We start from the raw sequence: 24096 nt of genomic DNA on the forward strand, positions 1-24096 counted from the left end.
GGTGGACACACTCAGGATTTCCCCTGGGGATATCAGATATAAATCTAATAATTCAGGAAAGGTAAGTTCTGGCTTTGCTTCTCCACATCATTATTCTCCTTTACTACTTGGGCTCCTGCTTGATTCAGGAGTCCAGGAGTTCTTCCCCTTCTCTCCAAGAAATTTGATCAAGGTACTCCTCAAGTGGGGAGTTCATTTCCCTTGGGAAATTCCTTTGCCCTTCTTCCACTATAGCTGAGGACAAGAGGTTGTGTGAGAGAAGTGCATGGATAAGCAGGTCTCTCCCTGCCAAGCCCAGAGACCCATATCCGTATCCTATTAACACTTATTAATTACCGTTTTAGCTGCTGCTGCTGCTTGTCTTTCATCCTTGAAGAGGACCATGATATCAGGAAGGTGATGCCATGCCATGCAAGTGAATTGGATTTAAGTGAGGGAGGGCTGTGCAAATCACCACTTTCTCTTCTGGAGCCATCTGAGTCCAGGGGCAAGATATAGATCAGGATGACTGGAGATGGCCCCCACCCAAAGGAACATGAAGGTCTCTAGACCTTCTGAAGGTCATCCATAGATAAAAATAGTCACCAAAAAATAGGATCTGGGTTGGAACAGCACTAGAGAGGAGGGAACAAGAAGCTTCAAGTATTTGAAAATGAGAATCAGGAGGATTTTCTGCAATGAAGTGGGAAATTCTGTGTGCATTTATGACCTTACCAGGTACCTTCTACACATTACATTGTGAAGATGGAATCTCTTCACCTGCTCCAAACAGTAGCATCAAAGGAGTACCAGGACCCTCCAACCCAGCTTTTCTTACCTAAATCCTGCTGCTCTGTCACAATTACTTTGCAACATTTCAACAGCTCTATATCCCAAGTTTCTGTTTAAGAGTAGCTGTTGTTTGTTGTTTTTAAGCTTCCATCTGCAATACATTCCTAGTCTTTCTCACAGTCAGAGTTGGACAATCTCTGTTCAACAGGTTGAGAGAATCCTCATGATGCCAAGGATCAATCTGTGTTTAAGTAGGTCTCTTCTTCTGTTCTAAAAAGAGTGAAACAGTGCAGGTTACTCCCTCCAGGACTACTGAGCACAAGCAGGCCTGCCCTCAGGGAATTCCAGTTTTGTCTGTGGTATTCTGTTGCAGGTAGGACACATGTTGCAACCAAACTGCTTGCAAATATAAGCTCCCAACCTCAGAGAGTTGTGAGAGAAGCACTTTGTGAACCTTAAGAGTGCTAAAGAAATAAGAGCCAGTGGGCATCAAAGCAGAGCAACCATAGTCTACTGGCAAGAGCCCTGATTTTGGAGTCAAGGAATCTAAATTCAAATTCTGACTCTACTCCTTATCACCTATGTAATAACTTCTGTCATCTTCTGCAGCTTCTATCCTACTTCCAAATCAAGCCATAGGGCTGGCTACAATCACTGAGCACCATAAACTGATGCATATGGCTATGGGGAACTAAGGAGAGATGTGTAAAGAAATAGAGAACATGAACTCTGTCCACAACCGCAGGATTTAGAACTAGGAGGTACCTTATAGAGTAGCTAGGTGGTACACTGGATAATGCCAAGCCTAGAGCCACAAAGACAAAAGTTCAAATCCAGCCTCAAATACTTACTAGCTGTGTGACCCTGCACAAGTAACTTAATTCTATTTGCCTCAGTTTCCTCACCTGTAAAATGAGCCAGAGGAGGAAATGGCAAACCGTGTCAGTATCTTTGCCAAGAAAAACTCACATGGGATCATGAAGAGTCAAATATGCTTGAAACAAATGAACCAATGCCCTTATTTTACCTATGAAGAAGCAGACTCAGAATCAGAGAGTGATTTTCCCAAGGTCATACCATTATAGGAGTTGGGGGTGTGAATCCAGATCCACTGACTTCAAATCTGAGCTTTTCACACTGCCTCTCCAGGATGCCTGTGATTTCATTGGGAAGCCAATGGTGCATGAAAAAGACCTAAGAACATTTATAAAACAAGATACAAAAGGAAAAAATGCACAAATTAAAACCATGTAAATAGCAAACTGGAGCACTGAGAAGATGTGAAAATGAAGTAAGGAAGAAAGTTTGAGGGGCCCCCAATGGAGGGAGGGTCAAGACAAAAGAGAGAACTCCATGCTGTGAGATAGTTTGTGTTTTAACCCCAAGCTGTTGTCCATCTGTTCCTGTCACCGAATATGGAGCCCTGCACTCTAGAGAGAGGGGCCAGGGCTGGCCGAGCAGCTGGGAGGGATGCAATGAGGACGTTTAGCATGTTGTTCATTGAAGCAGCAAAAGCAAATTACCACCTATAGGTAATGGACAGGGATGGCTTCAGTAGGAGGAGCTAAGCAAATATAATGGATTGTGGGGTGCCTGGGATGGCAGAGCAATAGGGGATGGGGAGGAGAGGAGGATATTGTTCTAAATTAAGAAAGAGCTCTTTTGCTATATCTAGTCTTTTTATCCTGTGATGGGCCAGGGATGAGACACCATTCAAGGAAATGGTAGTCCCCTGACTTGGAGTCAGAAAGACCTGGGTCCAAATCCACCTCTAATATTTACCAGATGAATGTGCCTGGACAAGTCACTTGACCTCAATTTGCCTCAATTTCCTCATCTATAAAATGGTTGCATGGGGCATTCACTGGACTCTAAGGTACCTTTCAACTCTAATTCTATTACCCAATAGTCCTAGTTCAACTCACAGCTTCAGGTTTCAGGCATCAATCTGGCCATTAATACATATTCCAGACAAAGGAAGCTATTGTCCACATTCTGGATAGAAGAGGGTATAATGAAGGTCAGTGATTATAGGAAAATCAGGACTTCCTCTGCTCCCCACACAAATATACCTCATCCTTCACAGCCCTGTCTTTAGTCAGGGTAGAGCTTAATTTCCCCACCCTGAAAATATATTTTTCTTTTTAACACTATATGTACTCTGAGTTTTGTTTCTCATAGGCATGATAAACTATAATACTAACCCATCCATACTCTCTTGGGCTCATGTGACAAGTAGCACATATTTTTGAGACAGTATACTGGGCTAATGGATACATTCTAGTATCTTAGAACAGAGTTTTTCTTTGTGTAAGCCTTAATGTTTTGTTTAGGAGTTGATCCAGAATCCTTGGATTCATTAACACCATGTTCTAACCAACTGTCAAGATAGAGAGCTAGAGCTCATGTAATCCAACCAAGACTTGCCCAAGTCACACAGTTAGTTAATGGCAGTAGTAGGATTGGAACCCAGGTCCTGTGACTCCAGAAGACTCTTCCCTGGTCATTGCTCCCTCATGTGTTCTCTTCCCCTATTAGAAGGCAAACTCCTTGAGAGCAGGGGCCATCTATCTTTTGAGAGAGAGAGAGAGATTGAGAGAGAGAGAGAGAGAGAGAGAGAGAGAGATCTATATATCTGTGGACATAGATATATGTTTGCAACTTCCAGAACTTAGCAAAGTGCCAAGATTATACTGAGCACTTCAAAAATGCTTTCCCATTTATTCACTCAAATTACACTTTCCCCTGTACCCTTTTCCCTCATATCTCAGTAATGAATGTGGAAGAAACAGATTTATCTCATAGCCTCTGTGATATCTGCCAAAATTATTATCTATGTACCTGCCCTGGTCAAAATCTGGAGAGGGGAAGATGGTATTGACAAGAATTAGGAGAGGCAAAAGAAGATCTTAACCTCTCTTTGCTTTATCCTTAGGTATTGGAACTCCTTGAGCAACCTGGTAGCATCATTGCTGAATTCTGTGAGATCAATTGCCTCCCTCCTGCTGCTCCTTTTTCTCTTCATCATCATCTTCTCTCTCCTGGGGATGCAGCTCTTTGGTGGAAAGTTCAATTTCGACGAGATGCAGACCCGGAGGAGCACATTTGATAATTTCCCCCAGTCTCTTCTCACTGTGTTTCAGGTACAGGCCCTCTTCCACTGAGATTAAAGTGGGGAGAGTCAGTAGACAATGACAGGAAAGGCAAATAGTGCCTTGAACTCTCCCACTGGAGAATTCCACCCTGTCATTAGGCTAGTCTGAGCCTAAACTTTGGAAAGGAAGCAAAAATCCTAAGAGAGACGATCAAGGTTGTCTGTATCCCACCTAGAAGCAAGCAGTTGGATTAGATATCTTTCCAAGATTCTTTTAAGCCTTAGGATTTTTTGAGGAGGGCCGGGGATTGAGCTTAAGTAAACGTTTATTAAATGTTTTATTAAAAACTTGACAGTGAATGGCAAATACAACCAACTAAACTTAGTGATTATCTATATTAAAACAAATTCCAATGCATAAAGCAGCATGATAGTTTTTCAGTCATTGCTGCGTATCCCTGTCAGTATTCTTTCCTATTTTCCTCTTCATTGGCGTGTAGTTGGTATGTACTCCATTCTGCTTCCAGATTGAAATTTGACTGGAAATATTTCATTGCTGGATAAAGGATCCAAAGACTCCCCCTGACAGGGCTCTTCAGACTTTAGAAAATACCCCCTACAATTCTCAAATGATCTATGAGTCTTGCCTTATATCAGTCCATGGGTCGATATAAACTTATCAGTGAAAAACAATGCGTACCAGATAAATGACCTGAGTACCTGGACAGGCCCATCACACTGAGATGCATCAAGCTTCGGCAAGGCTTATTCAAATTATGATCTGAACATGTACCAACACTTCAGGCACCCAGTGTCTTCTGTATTTCTTCAGTCTTTCGTAGGATAATGGTTTCATAGGACTCCAGAGCTAGAAGAGATTGTTGGTGGTGGTGTTTTCCTTCATTCTCAAAGGGAACAAATGATCTCACCAGGGTGATGTCTTGACTTGTGTATGAATGGTATTATGGAGGTCATCTACTCTAACCTCTCATTTTGTAGATGAAGAAATTAATACTTCAAAGATTCAAACCCAGATTTTCCGGTTCCAAATACAAAACACTTTACACAATATACCATGCTGCTCAATTCAATTCAATAGATATTTATCAAGTACTTACTGTGTGTGAGCAGAGTGTAGTATTAGTTAGGTACTACAGGGCTGAGATAAATCTTAGCCCCTGTTTTCATGAAGTCACAGAATCACAGAACTGCAGAATGGGAAAGGGCCCTCTAGTCTAACCCATACCTTAAAAGGATCACTTCTCTAACCATCCAACAAGCAGTCATCCAGCCTTTGCTTAAAAACTTCTAGTAAAGAGCAACCCATTCATTATCTCTGAAGCAGCTCATTCCATTTTTTATTATCTTTTATTTATAGGGTTTTTTTCTCTTAGCAAACCCAAGCCTGCCTCTCTAAAATATTTTGTTCTCTGAGGCCATGGAGAACAGTCCTAGTTACTCTCATACATACTAGCCCTTCAGATTCTGGAAGAGAGCTAGTATTGTCTCAGATCAAATTTTCTCTTCTCCAAGCTTCAGTTCGTTCAACTACTTCATAAGCGGCACAATCTTCACGCCCTTTACCATTCTGGTCACCTCCCTCTGAATACTTTCCAGCCTATTGATGTCTCTCCTAAAAATACGATGCTCAGAATTGAAACAGTACTATAAATGTGGTCTGTCTGGGGGAGAGTACAGCATAATTATCATTTGCCTGTCCTGGATGCTATGCTTCTCAATGTAATGTAATATTATATTAGCTTTTTTGGCTGCTGTATGACACTGTGGACCACATTGATCCACTGAAAGTCCCCATGTCTATTTCAGGTAAACTGAAATGCAGCCAAAGCCTCCCACACCTAGTATTTGTGATTCTGATTTTGGGAATCTGAGTATAAAGCTTTATATTTATTCCTATTAAATTTCATCTTAGTAGACTCAGCCCTATATTCTAGCTAAGTGAAATTTTCTTGGCCCCAGATTCCATCTTGCAAAGTACTATCCCTCCCATGTTTGTATCATTTACAAATATGACAAGTATGTCATCTCTATCTTTACCCAAATAGTTGATAAAAAATAAATTGATAAAAAATAAAATTGATTTTAAAATATGTGAAGCTGCACAAAGCCAAGGAGAAATCCATGAAAATGCTTATTCCAAGTTGAATGTCAATGTTCTAGGTACAGCCTCCCAATCAGTTCTGAATCCACTTAAATTATATATTTCTTGTGCAGGCTACATCTCTCCATCAACTGTAAGAAAAGCATGAGAGATTTGGTCAGATGCTTTACTAAAATTTAAGAAAGCTATATCAATAACATTCCCTTAATCTATGAGTCAAGTAACTGTTTTTATTGGGTTGGGGAGTTATTTCAGACAAGAGAAGTGATCTCTCTCTTTTGACCATTTTCCTGAGTGTTTAAGAAAAACTGCTTTCTAAATTGGTGACTCTGTGTGTGTGTGTGGTCACGCCAGAAAAAATGAAAGACAGTATATGCACAAAAATTATACCTCTGAAGAAACATTTATCGGAAGAATATCTTGGGTAGGCCGCATAGCAAAATACAGAAAAATGACTGGTTAGGGCCCCTGACCATTTCCAGTATGGATTTGGGCTTCCTGACCTACAGAATCTCTAGCTTTTGGCCCTCTGTTTATCCTACCTGTATCAGTGCAAACAACTGGAATGCAGGTTAATGAAGAGGCACCAACTCAAGGATACAGGCTTCCTTATTTACAAAAGATGTCTCACCTCCTTGTGTGGCCTATATTGTTCTCATAGCTCTTTGTTTTCATAGACCTTGGACCTGAGTCTTTAAGGAGCAGGATTCTCTAGATGGCCACACTATCTACTGATTTATAACTTTTTTAGGAAAGGAGGGCCCCCTCAGCCTCAGGAATGCAAGGCTAATAATGAACAAAATGCCTCTAGGATACTTTAACAGAAGCAAAGTGCCAAAATAAAGGTGTGTATACATTTTCTAATTCTGGTACAACTATTTTTCTAACTAAAATCATGTAGAAAGTTGAGGATAAAGGTATTCAGAAAATATAACATTGGTGCAGCATTTAGTGAGGAGTCATCATTCAACTTAGAATAAGTACTTTCATGGATTTTTCCTTGACTCTGTGCTGCTTTATGTATTTTTTGATCAATTTTATTTTTATCAATTATTTGGATAAAGATAGAGATGACATACTTGTAATATTTGTAAATGATCCAAACATAGGAGGGATAGTACTTTGCAAGATGGAATCTGGGGCCAAGAATATTTCAGTTATCTAGAATTTTAGCTAGAAGTTCACCTCCTTTAAAAATTACAGGTAAGATATATTTCTAAGGAAAAAGAGCTCAAAAGTTTGTTCCTCTTGCACTTTGTGCCAGGCTAGTTTAACAAGGAGAAAAAAGAGAGACATTTTATAAACAAAACACAAAGAAAGCATAAGGATTCTCACATATATGTAGGCTCTTTCTATCAGGGAAGATCTCCCCCAGAGACAGGGTGGCAAGATTCCACTTTCAGTGGAAGGAAGGGAAAACATAATCTTTAGCCAGGGCAATATATAAGCAAAGGCTCTGAAACCTCATTTGCCCAAATACTTCTGCAGTGTAATTAATTGATAAAAACAGGATATAAAGACAAATATCAGCCTTAGCTTGGGATTTTTCACTGTTACTCTTAACAAAAAGGGATAGTTGTAATCAGGATGGGCTTTTCTTTTATTTGCTGCTGGTTGTAAAACTTATTCCTGGGGAAAGTTAATAGAGACCTCCTGAAAAGAACTCCATTCAATATTTTGGTTTCCAAAACTCAGCAAAATGTAAGGCTAGGACAAGGTGGAGTCTGAAATGTAACAAGGAGCTATTTGGAGAGAAGGTAAGAAGATGTAAAATGTGCAAGGGGAAGAAACTGATCATCAGGGAAGGGCAGAGAGAGACTTTCTTTCTTGTATCATCTCAAAGTACCTCTTAGAGTGATCATCTGCCTTGAATAAATGTCCAAATTTGTCCATACAGGTTTTTAGCATAAAGCCAGATAGAACAATTTATACAGAGACTGGTTAGCGCTACAATAGAGTTTTCTACTTTGGGAGGTTCTCGTGACTTAGAAGATAAATCAGCAGAAAAAATACAAGGAAATTTTAAACGATTCCCATTATATTAATCTGTTTTTAAAAAGGGAATGAGATGAATCGGGTGTGATGAAACCATTACTACTTCCTTTTCTAGACATTTACTAACCATCCCTTCCATAGTATGTTCTAGAATTTTACCAGGAATAAAAGCCAAACTCACTGTTCTATAGTTATTCCCTTTTTTTTGAAATTCAGTTCCTTTACCCTTCTCTAGTCAGAGTCACAGAATCATAGAATTTTAGATACGGAGAGGATTTCAGCAGCTATCTGTTCTCATCTGTACTAGAAGGGAATCTCTATTGTAGCAAAATTGACAAATAGCCATCTAGCCTCTGCTTTGAAGATTTACCCACTAAATCCTGAGGTGAACCTCCCACTTCTGCACAATTGTAATTGTTAGAGAAGTTTTCCAAGCACCAAGATGAAAAATACCTGTATCTTTGTGATGTCTATCCGTTACTCCTAATCTTCCCTCTGACAACATAACAAACCTAATCCCTTTTGCATGTGACAGCCCTTCAAATAACTGAATGCAACTATGCTGCGGTACCTTTCTCATTCTATAAAATCTTTCTCTTAAAATTTATTTTTAATCTAAATTTAAATGCCTCACAAAATGAGCATTTTCATATATATAGCACAACTTAGAAAGATGGTTATATATAAAACCATTAATATCCATTTCCTACCTCTTGCTTTTAATAATAATAATAACAATAGATTCCATGTGCTACTTTCAGAATTGTTCTGTCTGTGCTTCTTTTAGTACCTCCAGTTTTCTCCTGTGTATTTCTAAAAGTTTCAAATGCTCTCCTGTTCTATCTCTCTCTCTCTCTCTCTCTCTCTCTCTCTCTCTCTCTCTCTCTCTCTCTCTCTCTCTCTCTCTCTCTCTCTCTTTCACTTTACTGTTTTTAATCCCCCTTCTCTCTTCAATTAAAAACTGAGAGAGGAAAAAAAATCCTTTGTAACAAATTAACATCATCATGCAAAAAGAATACACACAGTGGCCATGTGGGAAAAAAAATATTTCTCATTCCACATCTCAAGTTAGCTCTTTGTCTCTTTTTTTGGAGTTTAGTAACGTGTTTTTTCACAGGTCATCTGATCCTCTGAAGACATGTATGGTCATTTTACTGATTAGAGCATTTCAAAATTGTTTTCCTTTACAATATTGTTGTCCTTGAATAAATTGTTCTCCTGGTTCTGCTTATTTCATTCAACATCAATCCACTCTACCTAGGTTTCTCTTAAATTGTCGCCTTCATCATTTCTTATGGACCAATAATATTCCATTACATTTATATACTGCCATTTTTCAGCCATTCCCAACTAATGAGCAGCCCTTTAGATTCTAGTTCTTTGGTTTGATCTTTTTTTTCCTTTCCAATATCTCCTTCACTCTTTTGGGATCAGAAAGTTTGTTTTGCTTGTGACAGTTTTCTCCCTCTTGGAGGCAGTTAGTGGCTCAGTGGAGAAAACCTTGGACTTGAAAGTTCAAAATGGCCTCAGACACTAGCTGTGTGACCCTAGGCATGTCACTTAATCTATGTTTGCCTTACTCTATTGGAGAAGGAAATGACAAACCACTCTAGTATCTTTGCCAAGAAAACCCATGGACAATATTGGTGTGCTATGGTCCACAACAAACTCCCTCTCACTTAACTTCTTCTCTATCATCCCTGCTTGTTATATTTTACACCAGACTGTTTGTGAGTTTGCTTCTTCTTTATTCATCTCATGAAAGTAAAGTTCATCTGATGTCTCCATGTTAGTATACTATTCTCACACATCCTACTTATGAGAAATAGGAAGTTCCACTACCTCTTCTTCCTCCCTTCTACATTAAGATAGCCTTCCTTTTATCTTCCTTTCTCTTTCCCCTCTTAAAACTCTTAGAACAAAATCAATCTACCCATAGAATCTCTGTTTTTCTTATTTAATTTCCTCAATATTCTTTGAAGACATGAAAGTTCTAATGGGACATTTGTTTTTTCTCTACCTATTAGAATGTTAGCACTATATCATCAGATAGTGTGCCTTGCAACTATTTAAATAAATGGACCTTTTCTAGGTTTCTCTTGGCTCTTGTATTTGTATTTCAAAGTTCCTGCTCAGCTCTGATTTTTTTATCAGGTATGCTTAAAAGTCCTCTATTCCATTAAAGATCTATTTTTCCCTATAAATTTATTCTTGGTTGTGTTTCTCTCTTTTGGCTTTTGGAATACTACAAGAACTCTTCTTGTTTATAAGTAAAAGTTGCCAGATCCTTTGTGATATTGACATAGCTCCTTGGTACTTGTTCCTCTTCTTTCTGTGTGTTTAAAGTATTTTTTTCTTTGACTCTGGATTTTGTCTATGATATTCCTTGTACTTCTTTTCTTTGAGGATATAATTGGTGAATTTTTTTCTATCTTCACTTTGCTTTCTGATTCTAATAGATCTGGACAGTTCTCATTTACAATTTCTTGAAATATCATGTCCAGGATTTCTTAATCATGGTTTTCAGGAAGTTCAATGATTCTTACATTATCTTTCTTTAACCTACTTTCTAGGTCAGTTGTTTATTTTTATATCAAATATTTCATATGTTGTTCTACTTTTTCCATCTCTTTATTTTGTTCTAATATTCCCCACTTTATTGTGGAGTCATTAACTACTGTTTGGTCTTTTATAGTTTTCAGAGAATCCATTATTGAACTAAACTTTACTATTTCTCTTCTGATTTATTTATTCCCATTCCAATTCTTTCCTCAAAGCTCTTATTTCATTTTTTTCTCTTACTTCATTTCTTTTAGGCATTCAGGTATTACTTTATAGAAAATACTTTTTTTTTTTACTTTCTGTTTGCAATTATTATGGAATTACTTTCTCCTTCTAGGCTGGATTAGGGGCATCTCTAGATCTGAAGCATTTTTTATACTAGCCCATATATTCTTTGGTTTATTCATCTCTCGAGATTTAGTTTCCTAATTGGCACTTTGAGCCTGGGCCAGCCTCTACCCCTTGCTGTTCTTTAGAGTGTGATGGTCAGCCTTGCTTGGTATTGACGTGGCCTGGTTTTCTGTACTAACCTCTATCTTCTGAGGTTACCACCTCAAACCAATCTTAGAGTTTCTGAGTGCTGTGCCTTTAGGATTCTGTACATCATCTCAGGGCAAAATACTAAGGACCTCAAATTTTCAGGAATCTTTGCTGTCCCTATCCGCACATTGTCACACAGCAATAGCACTGGTTGCTAGTTCCAAACTTACACTTACACACACACACACACACATTCCATTGGATTTAGACGTCATTTAGGGGAAAGGAGAGGCTCTTGTTGTCTCTGGATATAGAACCATGCAGGCTACACTTGTGTCTAACAAGTCTGTGGGTAAGCTTGGAGATTAGAAGCTTGTTTGCTTGTGCTGGTGCCAGCATTGTTAGCATCCTCTTTTGCTTTTGCCTTCTGGCTGACTTTTTCTGTAGTTCTGGGAAGGAAAAAGTCATTTAGTATGGTTTCTCAATTGATTTCTTTACCATTATTTATTCTTGTAAAAATTTCTGGGTTTTGCTGAAGTAGGTATGTGAGAGCTAAATGGTCTTTTTTCATTCAGGCAAAAATCTTGGTCAGAAGTCATAAATCTTTAAAAGATCAGTGGCTCAGGAATAAAATTTACCAATTTTGCAAGTCTCTTGGGATATAGTATGTCAGGGTCTATTGACTTGAACTCATCAGGCGTAGCTAGATACTCTCCTAATATTTTCCTTCCTATCTGTGTTTCTGCTCCCCACTAACCATTTTTACTCTAGTCTTTCAAATTCAAAGTTTTTCACAGAAAAAACTAAATAAAATATTATTAGTTCTGCCTTCTGTCCATCATTTGTTATCATCATCCCATCCAGCCCTTAGAGCAAACTCTGGTGCCCTTATCTTTACTCCCTAGACTCATGTTACTCTGAGCTTTAGAACTACTGATGCTATTTTTATAGGACCATGATACAGGTGGGTATTTATCCTCTGATTTTACAGTTTAAGTGTATTCTCTGAGTATCTGCACTGATCTCTTCTAGATAACAATGCCTTTTGTTATTAAAATTATTCCTTCTAGAGTCATCAAGATTTCACTTTTGAAAGTATTCCACCCCTCTTGGGCAGACTTTTCCAGGAGAATTTTAAGCCTTTCCATTCTGTGAATCCTTTGAAATATGACCTTCTTAAATTTATGGTGTATGTCCAGCCATGCCTGGATTTCCTCTTCTCCTCTAACACAAATTCTAAGATGAAGTGGTCACTTCCCCTCCAACTTCCCATCATTTTTACTCAAGCAACCAATTCTTCCTTATTGGTGAGAATAAGGTCCAGAGTACCCATTACCCTTGTTGACCCTTCACCTTTTTGAAGGATGAAGTTATCTTTAAGGCAAGCCAATGAAAGATCACTTTATCTTCCTTTATGAGAGACAAAGAGTGTGTCAGTCGTTACATTGATGATGGGAGTTCACCGTTCACCCACCACTACTACATCATGTTTCTGTTGCAAGTTTGTGATCTCTTTCCTGAACTCATGTATTTCCTGTTTGTCTCAGTATTTTCTGATGAAAATAAGACAGTTTTATTCTCTTTCTACTTCTGTTCATCTTCATCTAAATGCCCACCTCTTCATCTAAATGGTCTCCACTATGCTTTCCTCTTCTTGCTCCTGACTTTCCTCACATGAGGATTTTTTTAATATACAATACTTTTCTGCCACCTTCCTTTTTACTTATACTCTTTCTTTTGATTATTCTGGTTATGGATCCCACCTGTCTCCCTCATCAAGTTTCAGGAATACCCATGAAGTCAAATTACTTGCATTTGAACCTCTAACATTGACTCCAGTTCAGGAAAGGAGAATGAGGAAGTAATTGATGAGCTTATCCACCTGGAGTCCAGATACAATGATGAGATGCTTGTTATCCACAATTTGCGCATTTGCATAGAGGATCATGCATTTTATTGTTGACTCCTTTCTCAGAATTTGTCGTCAGTGAATTTCTATGGCTCTGCTACTGTTTTTTGCTTATTATAACATTTCACTGTGGTATCTAGCTTGGTGAATATGCATATGCAGTTTTTCCTCCTCCTTCCTTTTCATTTTAAAACCCTTTTGATTAGATTTGAAATATATTTTTACCAGTACCTATCAAATGCAGTCTATCCCTGTCTAAGAACCCATCATTCAAGTACTTTAATGGGTGATCCAGAAAGCTGTTGGTTACCTCATTTATAAAATAAATATTCTGCCTCTTACTGTGTCCTTCACAGGGGTTTTGTGAGAATAGGTCAGAAAATATAGGTGAAGTTACTTTAAGCCCTTCAGTGCCTCAGAATTATAAGATTATAGGCAAATGGAGAAAAGATCAAGAGAGAAAGTTAGCCATCCAGAGCCAAAGGTCATTTTACAGAATTTCAAAGTAATAGTACAGGAGAGATAAATCACAGAAATTCTTGATTAGGCTAGGAAACACTATTCAATTTACAAAGAAGGAATGATGTTTCTTCAGTAGATGTCCTTCAGTAGGACATTTGGATTTATTTTTCCTTCATAATTCTAGATTTGAAGCATGCTATCAGCTGAGGCTAGGGGTTAGTGGGAAGAAGATTGGTGGTGGTCCAAGTATAGAATGGAGCTGTTCCCTTGCTTTTCCATCTGTGGTTGCAGTGGATTCCTGGGGAGGATTCTCTAAAGTGGGATTACACATAATTTACCAGTCTACTTTCTCCCTAGATTGTGTAGCCTGTACTTTGAACCATAGAATTTTAATTGAGAAGTTGAGAGGACCTTAAAAACTATCTGGTACAACTCTCAGTGTGAAAAAATGGAGACCCAGAGGAGTTCACTGATTTGCTTAAAATCATAACTGATAAGGGTCAACTTAGGACTAGAATACAGATTTTTCTGATGCTCAAGCTAGTGCTCTTTCCACCACAATATGTCACAATTAGAAAATAGTGGAGAAGATAGTCCCAAGTATTAGGTGACCACTATGTTCAAAGCACATAGGGCTTGGTCACCTAATACTTAGGACTCTCTTCTTCTCCACTACCCTCATCAATCATTAGTAGACCCCTTGGCCCATAACTCCCTTCAAGAATGCCATAGATAAAATCTAGTCAAAATGGAAAAGTAGGCAGTACTAGTTGGTAAGATGGAATGAGTACTTTAATAAACTTTCATTCAGGAAGGCCTCTGTCCCAGTGCTGACCCTAACACATTTTAGCTACATAACTCTGGGTCAATCACTTACCCTTTCTAAAACTCAGTTTACTTGTCTCTATAATGGAGATAATAATACCCAGAATCCACACCTCACAAGGCTGTTGTAAGAGCAAAATGAGATAAACTTGTATTAAGTGCTTTGAAGCAGGATATATCATATTTGCTATTCCTTTTCAGTTATGATTTGAACTAAATGACTGCTATGGTCCCTTGTAACTAAAATTCTGTGATTCTGTTTTAGCAGAATACAAAAGAGACATCAACAATGTGATATAACAACCCCCAAAGCTAATACAGTCAGATTGCATCAAGATGGGTCTAAAAGGTGGGCCCGCTGTCTAATCTGTCCTGGTCAAACCTCCATCAGAGCATCAGGTTTAGTTCTCAGTATCAGATATTAAGAATGACATTGATCGATTAGAGATTGCCCAGAATAAGGTAACCACGATGGCAAAGGGCCTCAAGTTTACATCTACATGGAGGTCCATTGAAGGAAATGGAGATAACAGCAGGATCACAATAGTCATCCTCAAATATTTGAAGGTCTCTCATTTCTGAAAAGATTTACCTTGTTCCTTGCCTCTGAGCACAGGACAAAGAGCAATGAGTGTTAGATGCAAAAAAACAAAAACCACAACAATTTAGGCTTGATTTAAAAAAATAAACCTTCCTAAACATCAGAGCTCTGCAAAAGTGGGATGGGCTGGCTCAGCTGGTTTCCCTTCACTAGAGAGTTTCTAGAAAAAACTGAATGGCTGCTTGTGAGCTGTGTTGTAGGAGGACCTTTGTTAGGGTACAGGTTAGACAAACTAGCCTCTGAGGTCCCGTTCACCCCTGAGCAACACGGTAATGATGGCAACCTTCCCATTGGCTGCCCTTAAGGCTCATTTTCTTATGCAGGAAAGTGTAAATGCCCAGAGACCTCCATTGTGGTGATCCATTGAGGTCTACCTTCCCTCAAAAAAATGCCTCAAATAGAAGAAAGTGTCTTCTCAAAATTGGCCCGGGGCCTCACATTTTGCTGGACTACTAAAATTAATCTTACAAAGTAATTCTTATTAGTGTGTTAAAAACTGCTAAGGGTCTGCTGTACTATCCTTCCAAGATAATGTATTTACAATTTCAAGGGGGACTTCTACCCCTTCTAATAGAAAGTACATTGGACTAGAAGTTAGAATCATTCCTTCCAATTCTGGGATCTATGATGCTGTGAGACCAACTTGATGAGCAATCAGCCCACCTCTCTGGGTTTTGATTTCCTCATCTCAGAAATGAGGGATCTGGGCTAAATCATCTCTAGATCCCTCTCATGATCTAACGTTCTATCAGAATCTACATAAACTTCAAATAAACAATGGCAATGTAATCATTTTCCCATTCTTCTTTTTACCTTTAATAAGGTAAGATCTCAAAACAAATCTATATTAATATATTATTGATAATATATTAATATTAATATATTATATGTAATGTAATGTTAATATAATATATTATATGCCATATAATATATTGTATACTATATAATTACTATATATTAATGCAATATACTTTATTAATATATCCTTTTCTGAGCTATTTGACCCTAATAATGACCTACTATGATAAGCTGACCTGGCATTCTTAACAAAACCAAAGTGAGGCTTCACAATGAAACCGAAAGATTCCAGGGATGCAGAAAAAGCAGTTGTATCCTGGGCCACTAACCAATGCCCTGGGCCCCAGTCAGGACACATAAACTGAGAAAATGAAGAGTGGGATGCTAATCAGTTGCAAGGAATGGGGAAACTAGCCTTCACTTAAGAATGATGCAGAAAAACCACTCTGCCCAAGGGAAATTGGAAATATTGAAATAGAGCATGGAAAATACTGAATTATCTTGAAAATAGCCTAGGAATCTGGGAAATAAATATCAGGAATAAGCACCCCCTACCACCACCAGTACATCTTCTAGTGTGTGCTAGAATACAGGTGGACAGCCTTGGCCTTTGATCAGCCCAGCTTGGTCCCAGTGTTGGAAGTTTTTATGTTGGTATATTCCGTAGTCAACATTCTTTGACTGGCTTATGATGGTCATTTGCGACAGGCAATGTGAGAAGTGTTTGAGGACAAGGAAGCCATTAGGATACCCTTAATATCTTAGCATAAAAATGGTTATCTATGAATAGGGCCAGGCATCCAGAATATGGAGCTCAGACTTCTTACTGTATCATAAGGACTTGTCACCACTTCTACCACCTGTCCCCCTTGGATAGCTTCTTTAAGGACTAGTATTTGGCAATCAAGGTAGGGACGTGATAGATAGTTTCTTTTCTAACAAGCAAAGGCTGAAGGGAGGGTAATGATTGTGGGTTTGCTTTACACAGTCTAACGATGTGTCTGTCCTTTGTTGGTGGGAATATATCATTCAGATCCTGACCGGGGAGGACTGGAATTCGGTGATGTATGATGGGATCATGGCTTATGGCGGGCCCTCTTTTCCAGGGATGTTAGTCTGTATTTACTTCATCATCCTTTTCATCTGTGGAAACTGTATCCTTTGCTGCTGCCTCTGCAATTCAGTCTCTCTGTTCCTCAAACCCTTTCACATTACCCAATGAATGCACCTTTGGACTACCCAGGACTTTTTGACTTCCAGTTCTATACCATTTTCTCTCTTGCTCTTCTTACAGTTAAGGAATTAAAACCAAGGCCCAGCAAATGCAGGGTGCTGGAAAGATCAGAGATTATAGAAAGTGCAGGTGGAGGAAAGAGCTTCCCAAACAAAAGGCCACATGGAGCTATGGCTTGGAGGTAACTAAGAAGACTGGATGAGGTTGCAGATTGACTTGCCATGAATGGTCCATGGCTTCTATGCCAGAGCTGTGCTGTCAAGGATACTCATTTAATAAGAAATGTTCCACCTTCCTTGAGTCAACTCCCCTCACAGCTTGTTTTACTAGTTTTTTTTATTCCTCTTTCCCCTGAAACTACTTTAGTAGCTTTAGTCACTGGCAGGGTCGAACTCTCTTCATCTGAAGGCTTAGCAATCAGGCAGCTAGGCAACTTAGTAGATAGAGTGTTGGACTTAGAATCTGGAAGATCTGAGTTCAAATCTAGTCTTAGACTCTTACAAGCTGTGTGACCCTGGGCAAGTAACTTAACCTTTGCCTTAATTTCCTCATCTATAAAAATGGAGATAATAATAGCCCCTAGGTTGTTATGAGGATCAAATGAGATAATAGTGCCTGACACAAAGTAAGTGTTGTATGAACGTTGGCCATTTTTATCATCATCATCATCGTCATTGTCATCATCCCCATGAACCAGGGCACAGGGTAGAGTTTCCAGAAATGGTGCTGAACAATGACATTCTTTCTCCTTGCCTACAAAGGCATTAAAATGTGCAGTTCTCCCATGGACCATCATGCAAAAGTACCTTCCAGAATTGTCGGACCGCTAACCTTCCACCCTTAAGAGTTCATATTGCAAAAGGAGTTGGAAGAGATATTCCAGGTGGCCCCTTCAGTGCCCAGTTAAAAATAGCTTTTTAGGAGACTGTGTACTACTAATGGTGACATTATAGACAGTGTCAGTTATAGCAGTTATCTCAGTGGGGAAATAATAATACCTAGCATTTACGTAGCACTTTAAGGTATGTAAAGCACTTCCCATATATGATCTCATCTGATCCTCACAACAACCCTGGGAGGCAGGTGCTATTATCCTCCTCATTTTATAGATGAGGGGGCTGGGGCTGAGAAAAGTTACTGTCAAAGGCAGAATTCAAACTTAGGTCTTCTAGACTCCAAGTCCAGTATTTTAGCCACTGCATCACCAGCTACCAGCTGGACAACCTAAACTGAAACTAAGTGATTAAAGGGTATATGCTCAATTCACCACTTTAACCCTTACGAGACTGTAGGCTAACCTTTTTAGTCTTTTGAGGTCTTTCAAAGTGAGTAGCTATTTGTTAAGGTGGGTATAGCTGGGTGACAGATTCCTTGGAGTGGAAGCCAGAACATTACTAAGGACATTGCCACGAACTTTCTGTGTTAAACAACTGTACCGTGGTGAGAGAAACTTCATTCCTGTGTTTCCCTTGCCCTCCCCACTATCCCAGTCTCTACTCACCAAGAACTCCAACTCTAAGGATTATTTCCTTTACTAATGTACAAAAAACAGACATCTTACTGAATGTATTCTTGGCCATTGCTGTGGACAATCTGGCCGATGCTGAGAGCCTCACTTCTGCCCAGAAAGAAGAGGAGGAGGAAAAAGAGAGGAAGAAGCTAGCCAGGTAACCCTCTAACTAAGCCAAGAGAAACCTAGGTACTATAGCTTTGAGAGTACAGATAAGGAAATTTCCAGTATTTCTCAGACGATGGCAGAGAAGATTGGACCCTGGCTTCTGTTTTTCTGTTTATCCTATAAAAGTTCTGGGAGTATTGGCTTTCTACAACCAGTGGGTCTGCTCCTTATTGCCCACCAGTAATTCCCATTATTGGGTTCCTACTATGCTCTCCACAAGGGGGTTGCATTTCCCAGATACCCCAAACTCTAGCTATTATGCCAATCCCTAGCAGAGCTAGAAAGAAGGCCACAGAAAAATTAGAGGGGCACGGGCTGGGAGGGGGGAGGTAGATCAGATACTTCAAGTGACCCCTCTTGCATGCCTTATCACTCTTTATTAACTTACATCTAAATTCACTTTGTGAAAAGGGAACAAGTCATGCCCTTTTGACTAACCAAAAGAGCAAAAAAAAAAAATAGACCACATGGATTCTGGGTGCCTTCACTGGTCCAGGCCATATTGAGAGTGAAATTTTCTGGGCTCTGAGCTGTTACCTCTGAGCTGGGCACTACCTGTTACCTTTGTTAGAATATTAACCACAATTCAGAAGCAGGTTATAAAAGCAAAATGAAGTATTCAGCTGAAGCCAGTGAAATTCCAAGCTGATAGAAAAGGATTGTGACCAGAGTACAAGGGAGACCTTGGCGACCAAATGACCAGCTTCACGGTGCGCAGAATGGTGCTGTATATGTAGCAACAAAGGAAGGAAGCTAGATGTATGGGATGCAGATCCCTGCAGGTTCTGTATTACCTTAGCCTTCAACAAGCCTGAAGTCAGGTCTTCTTCTATGCTGATCACTCAAGTAAATATTCATTTGTTCTTCTTCTTGTTGACTGGCCAGGACTGCCAGCCCTGAGAAGAAGCAAGAGGTAGAAAAACCAGCTGTGGAGGAGACCAAGGAGGAGAAAATTGAGCTAAAGTCAATTACTGCTGATGGGGAATCTCCACCCACCACCAAGGTGAGTAGTGCACCCCCATGGGGTACTACTTTACATGTCCCTGCTACCCCTGAACCCAGACTCAATCTTTTCAAGTTAGGCCAACCAAACTGGACATAGAAAAGACTAAAGAGCCCCTACCAAAGGGAATGAGAAAGAAGGCACAAGAAAGATTTTAATCTTACAATGAGACTGGTATTTGGAGAGAGGGCAGAAGAATTAGGATGACAAAGTGGGAAGGAAATTCAAGTGCATTTTGGCTTTGTCACATAAGAGAGACACTGTGGTATGGTGGATAGAAGGGTGGACTTAGAATCAGGAAGACAAGGGTCCTGTCTCTGCCACTAGCTATGTAACCAAGGGAAAGTTACTTAACCTCTAAGAGTCCCAGGCAACTCTCTAAAACTATGATATTCATTATATTCATGATATATATGATACTCATGAGTAACTGCATCAGTGATGAGATTTCCCACACTGGGACTTCCCCATACCAATGAAATCATAAATCCAAAGCACCCAGCTTATAAATAAAATAATCCAATACTTCCAAGTAGCTAGGATTTCACCAATGTGGGTAGCCCCTTCACTGATGCAAATCACCCTCTCTGCACCTTATGTAGACAATTTCATAAGTTACTTTGTCCAAAATATTTACCACTCAATGACCAATCTTTTGACCTCAACCACACTGGTCCTTGATCAATAGACCTGTGCCTGAAGCATTTCTAGCTTAGTTGTATCTGTCTTAGTTTCCTTCTGGCACAACATTTGTGAGCTTTAGTCACCTCCACACATGATCTGAGCACATTAGTAGAAGAAATGCAAAACAACACTGATCATATCTGAGTCCAGTGCTCACAGTTTCTGTTAGAGGATTTAAATGGTTATCTCAAATGTCCAAATCAATGGAACATTGTCTAATTAGCTCCATCGCCTTTCTTTCTCTTGACTTCCTAGATCAACGTGGATGACCTCCAACCCAATGAAAATGAGGAGAAAGGTTCCTATCCCAACCCAGAAGCTGGAGGTACACTATCCTGCTACCTGGGATGGGGGGTGGGGGAGAGGGGAAATTTTCTAGCTCCTAAAGTCAAGTGGAAATAGCTTTGGAATAGGGATTAGTTTTGCTTTTCCAGTTGGTAATTAGCTGTGTGATATCAGTGAGCTACTTAACCTCTCTTTTTTTTCAAGGTCTCCTTGTATCATTTAAAATTTTTTAAAAAATATTAATAAATAAATATCTGGCCCCTAGTTTCTTCAAAGGATTAATCTCAGGGTCAATAAGATATAAACAGCATTATTGCTTCAGAGTACATAAACCTAAAGTATCATTATATATAATATATTATGATAATATATATCATTATATGTAACTATATCATACATATTTGTAGGAGATATGTCATTATGTCATGTTATAATAATCAACACAATAGGCCAGGTCTCTCATGTGCTATGAAGAACTTATTGCTGGGTACAAGGACAGATATCTCACTTTTTGTTTTACATAGCACTTTGGGAGATAACTCAGCTCAGAAAATATTCTTGTTAATTCAGTTTTATGCTGATTCTATTTTGTAAACTAGAGAGCAGAATTCTCCTTCATAAAGAGACCTGAAGAGGAGCAAAGGTCCATGATTTTGCTCAAATTCTCTCCAAAACACCATTCAATCTTATGATCCTTGTTCATAGGAATCCCTATTTAAGCTTGACCTATAAGCCTGAAGCCAATAGCAATGCAGTACAGGTATTCCCACACCTCCACCCACTCCACTTATTTTCCTTCTATTCTCTCCCATATCCTTCTTAACACTTTTTACATTGGCTCTATCCTGACCAAGGGCGTTAGCATCCTTTTTTTTTTTTTTTGGTTACCATGGAGACAATGGCTAGAGATTTCTATGATAGCTCCCAGGCAAACAGAGAAATAGGATTCTGCTCCATGTAGTTATGGACAGGGGAGTGAGTATGCATGGATGGTAGAGGAGGAGAGAATAATCAAAAGCTTTGGGCCTGGGTTAGATGGCCAGTTCAATACTTTCAAGAAGTCTTAAAAACCTCTCTCTCCTTCATCTGAGAGTAAAGCTTCAAGTAGTCCTAAAAATGGGTGCCACCCTTCTTCCCCCCCACCCCCCCCACACACATAGTACATGGCTGTTATGAGATTTATATTTAAGGATCAGAACTGGAACTCACTAGGATGCAGTCATTTCTGAGCCTGGTTTGTTTTTTTGTTTCTTAGTAAGTAATGGAGTATCAACACCTCTTGCACCTGTGGCAATTTTATAAGGCTTCATAGCTTATCTCATCTGTGCTACTAGCCAAAGAAAAGAAGGAAAGGGGAGAGCCATGGTCTACCCATTATACTAGAGGGCATAATGCTGCCTGTTTATCAAGTAGTGTTGAAAGCTATTGCTGAGATTTTTAAATGCACTGAAAAGAGCAGAATGATGGTCAGTGGGAAACACAGACAACCAGGACAGCTTTGAAAATATCATGTTGAATTGATATGCATAAAAAGAATAACAAGCTATTCACAATACGGATTCACAGCTCCATGCCCAGTCCTGTTTTAATATTCTACTTTGTATATGAAAGTGTTCATCTTATGGGGTATTTGTCAAATTCATAATTAAAGAACAAGAAAAATTCCTGCCCCAAGACGGTTCTCTACCCCAAGATCTCTACCCCAAGACGGTTCTCTGCCTCTTCTCTGCATACCTAATCAAAAAGATTGCTACTCATAAGATAAAAAGTGCTAGATCTGAAATTCTTCCTGCTAGAATTTCCTCAAGGAGGCTTCCCATCTTGAAGAGATTACGGATCTTTGGATGCTGCACAGGGCCTTGCTCAGTGCTTACCACCATGGGAGCTTCTCAATGTCTCTTACAGGCCCCAAGGACAGTGTGCTCTTGAATTTAAGTGGTTTCTCAAGTATGTCTAGGTTAGAGGGCAAAAGCTATGATTTTCAGACTGCAGGTTCTCTTCTTGCTAATTAAATGAGTTGATTTTTTTTTAAGGAGTGATGGGGGGATAAAGAATATAAACCTTTTGTTGCATTGAAGTGAACTGAATTGAACTAAATTAAACTGAAATCAATTGAATTCATGTTGGCCTACCATTATACAGAAATAGACTTTTTCCTAAGTCTCATCTGAACACTCGTGAAGCGAACCTATGTATGTAAGCATCTATTACTCTCTACCCCACCCCCACCATGTCTGAGAGACAGCAGAGGCTTATGCCAGCCCATCAGACATCAAGGATAAGCCTATTCCAATTAAAAAAAAAAAACTGGTCAATCTTATATGCTTTCTATTTATTTAATATTTTTAAATGGGGAAATTCCTCTAGCTTCACTCTATGCTGAATGAATCATAGACCTTGTTCATAGATCCTAGGATATATAGGTAAAAAGGACCTTAGTGATCCTGTACTCTAACCCCATCATTTTATATATGAAACAAATGAAACCCAGAAAACTTAAAGTCTGTGCTCCTTTCCCTCCATTCCATTAGTTCATAAACTTCTTAAAAGTAATGTCATCTTGCCTTGCATATAATAAGTAAGCTTAATAAATTTCTGGTTATTTGAATTTAATTTGATCCACCAGAATTTTCTGGACTCCCTGGAAATCGATCCTTGCTTATCTCGAGTGATGACTCCTTTCCCTTCCTCCAGACCCAGGCCTTTTCCCCCTTCAGTATCCAGTCCTCTCTCTTTTTGTTTGAAGACTCTCATCCCATAAACAGTTGAATTTATCTTCCCCTCCATCTCCACCTCCCCCACCACATTCACAAAGAAACCCATTGGTGTTCCATAGTTCCCTGCTGTTCCCATCTCTCCCTCTCCAAAGACACAGTGTTCTATGAGCCCAGTAGCTCGTCTCCTCATGTCCCTCCATGCAGAAGGGAAGAAACTATAATTTTTTCAGCAAGCAGAATATCTTCTTCCTATTTAAGTGATGGAATTTCACAAAATGAGTGATGTGTGGATGAAGAGCACAAATCAATTTTTTTCTTTCTTAATCATGCACAGAACATTGCTTGAATTCTTCTGGGTCTCAGAGTCCTAAAAGACTTTCAAACCATCTTCTGCTTGATGTATATATTCCTTTCCTTGACCAGAGTTGTCCTTCAAACCTCTCTCCTCTCTTCTCTTCCACAGCTTCAGGCTGTCATTTTCTCTATGTCAAATTGATTCATGCAAATATAACTTCAGAGGGGGTCAGGAAGGCTGGGGGAAGCAAAGATCTTCCAACTCTACCCTTCAGCTATTCTCTTTGAGAAATGAAAAACATGCTGGTGGCCTAGGAGGCTCCCTCGTTATTTAATCTCTAAATTCCAAGGGATTGGAGTTAGTCTACTGGGCAAATAACCCACTCTGCTTAGAAATACCTGTTCATCCACTCATGTAGGGTGTGTAGCACACTGCCAGTGCAAATAGAAGAGAATTATGGTTTTAGTCATCTTATTCACATAACGGGGATAATCAGGGGAACCCCCTTATCTGCTGAACTGGGATACCTACTATGGAGCTACACATGTGTACTTTGGCTTCATGTTCTGGCCCTTCATGGA

The 24096-nt window shown here is 39.2% G+C and overlaps 1 protein-coding gene across 5 annotated transcripts in view; it reads left to right on the forward strand.

The window, feature by feature from the left end:
* The window catches only part of CACNA1C (calcium voltage-gated channel subunit alpha1 C), a 1037023-nt gene that overhangs the window by 882784 nt on the left and 130143 nt on the right, over positions 1-24096 (forward strand). For all 5 annotated transcript variants that reach the window (XM_072650128.1, XM_072650131.1, XM_072650129.1 and 2 more), the window contains 5 exons: positions 3707-3914; positions 16653-16773; positions 18406-18520; positions 19417-19534; positions 20474-20543. In XM_072650128.1, coding sequence (XP_072506229.1) covers positions 3707-3914; positions 16653-16773; positions 18406-18520; positions 19417-19534; positions 20474-20543 — 632 coding nt within the window. The remainder of the gene's footprint in view (positions 1-3706; positions 3915-16652; positions 16774-18405; positions 18521-19416; positions 19535-20473; positions 20544-24096) is intronic.

Source organism: Notamacropus eugenii, chromosome 3 (genome assembly GCF_028372415.1).
Source record: "Notamacropus eugenii isolate mMacEug1 chromosome 3, mMacEug1.pri_v2, whole genome shotgun sequence".
NCBI lineage: Eukaryota > Metazoa > Chordata > Mammalia > Diprotodontia > Macropodidae > Notamacropus > Notamacropus eugenii.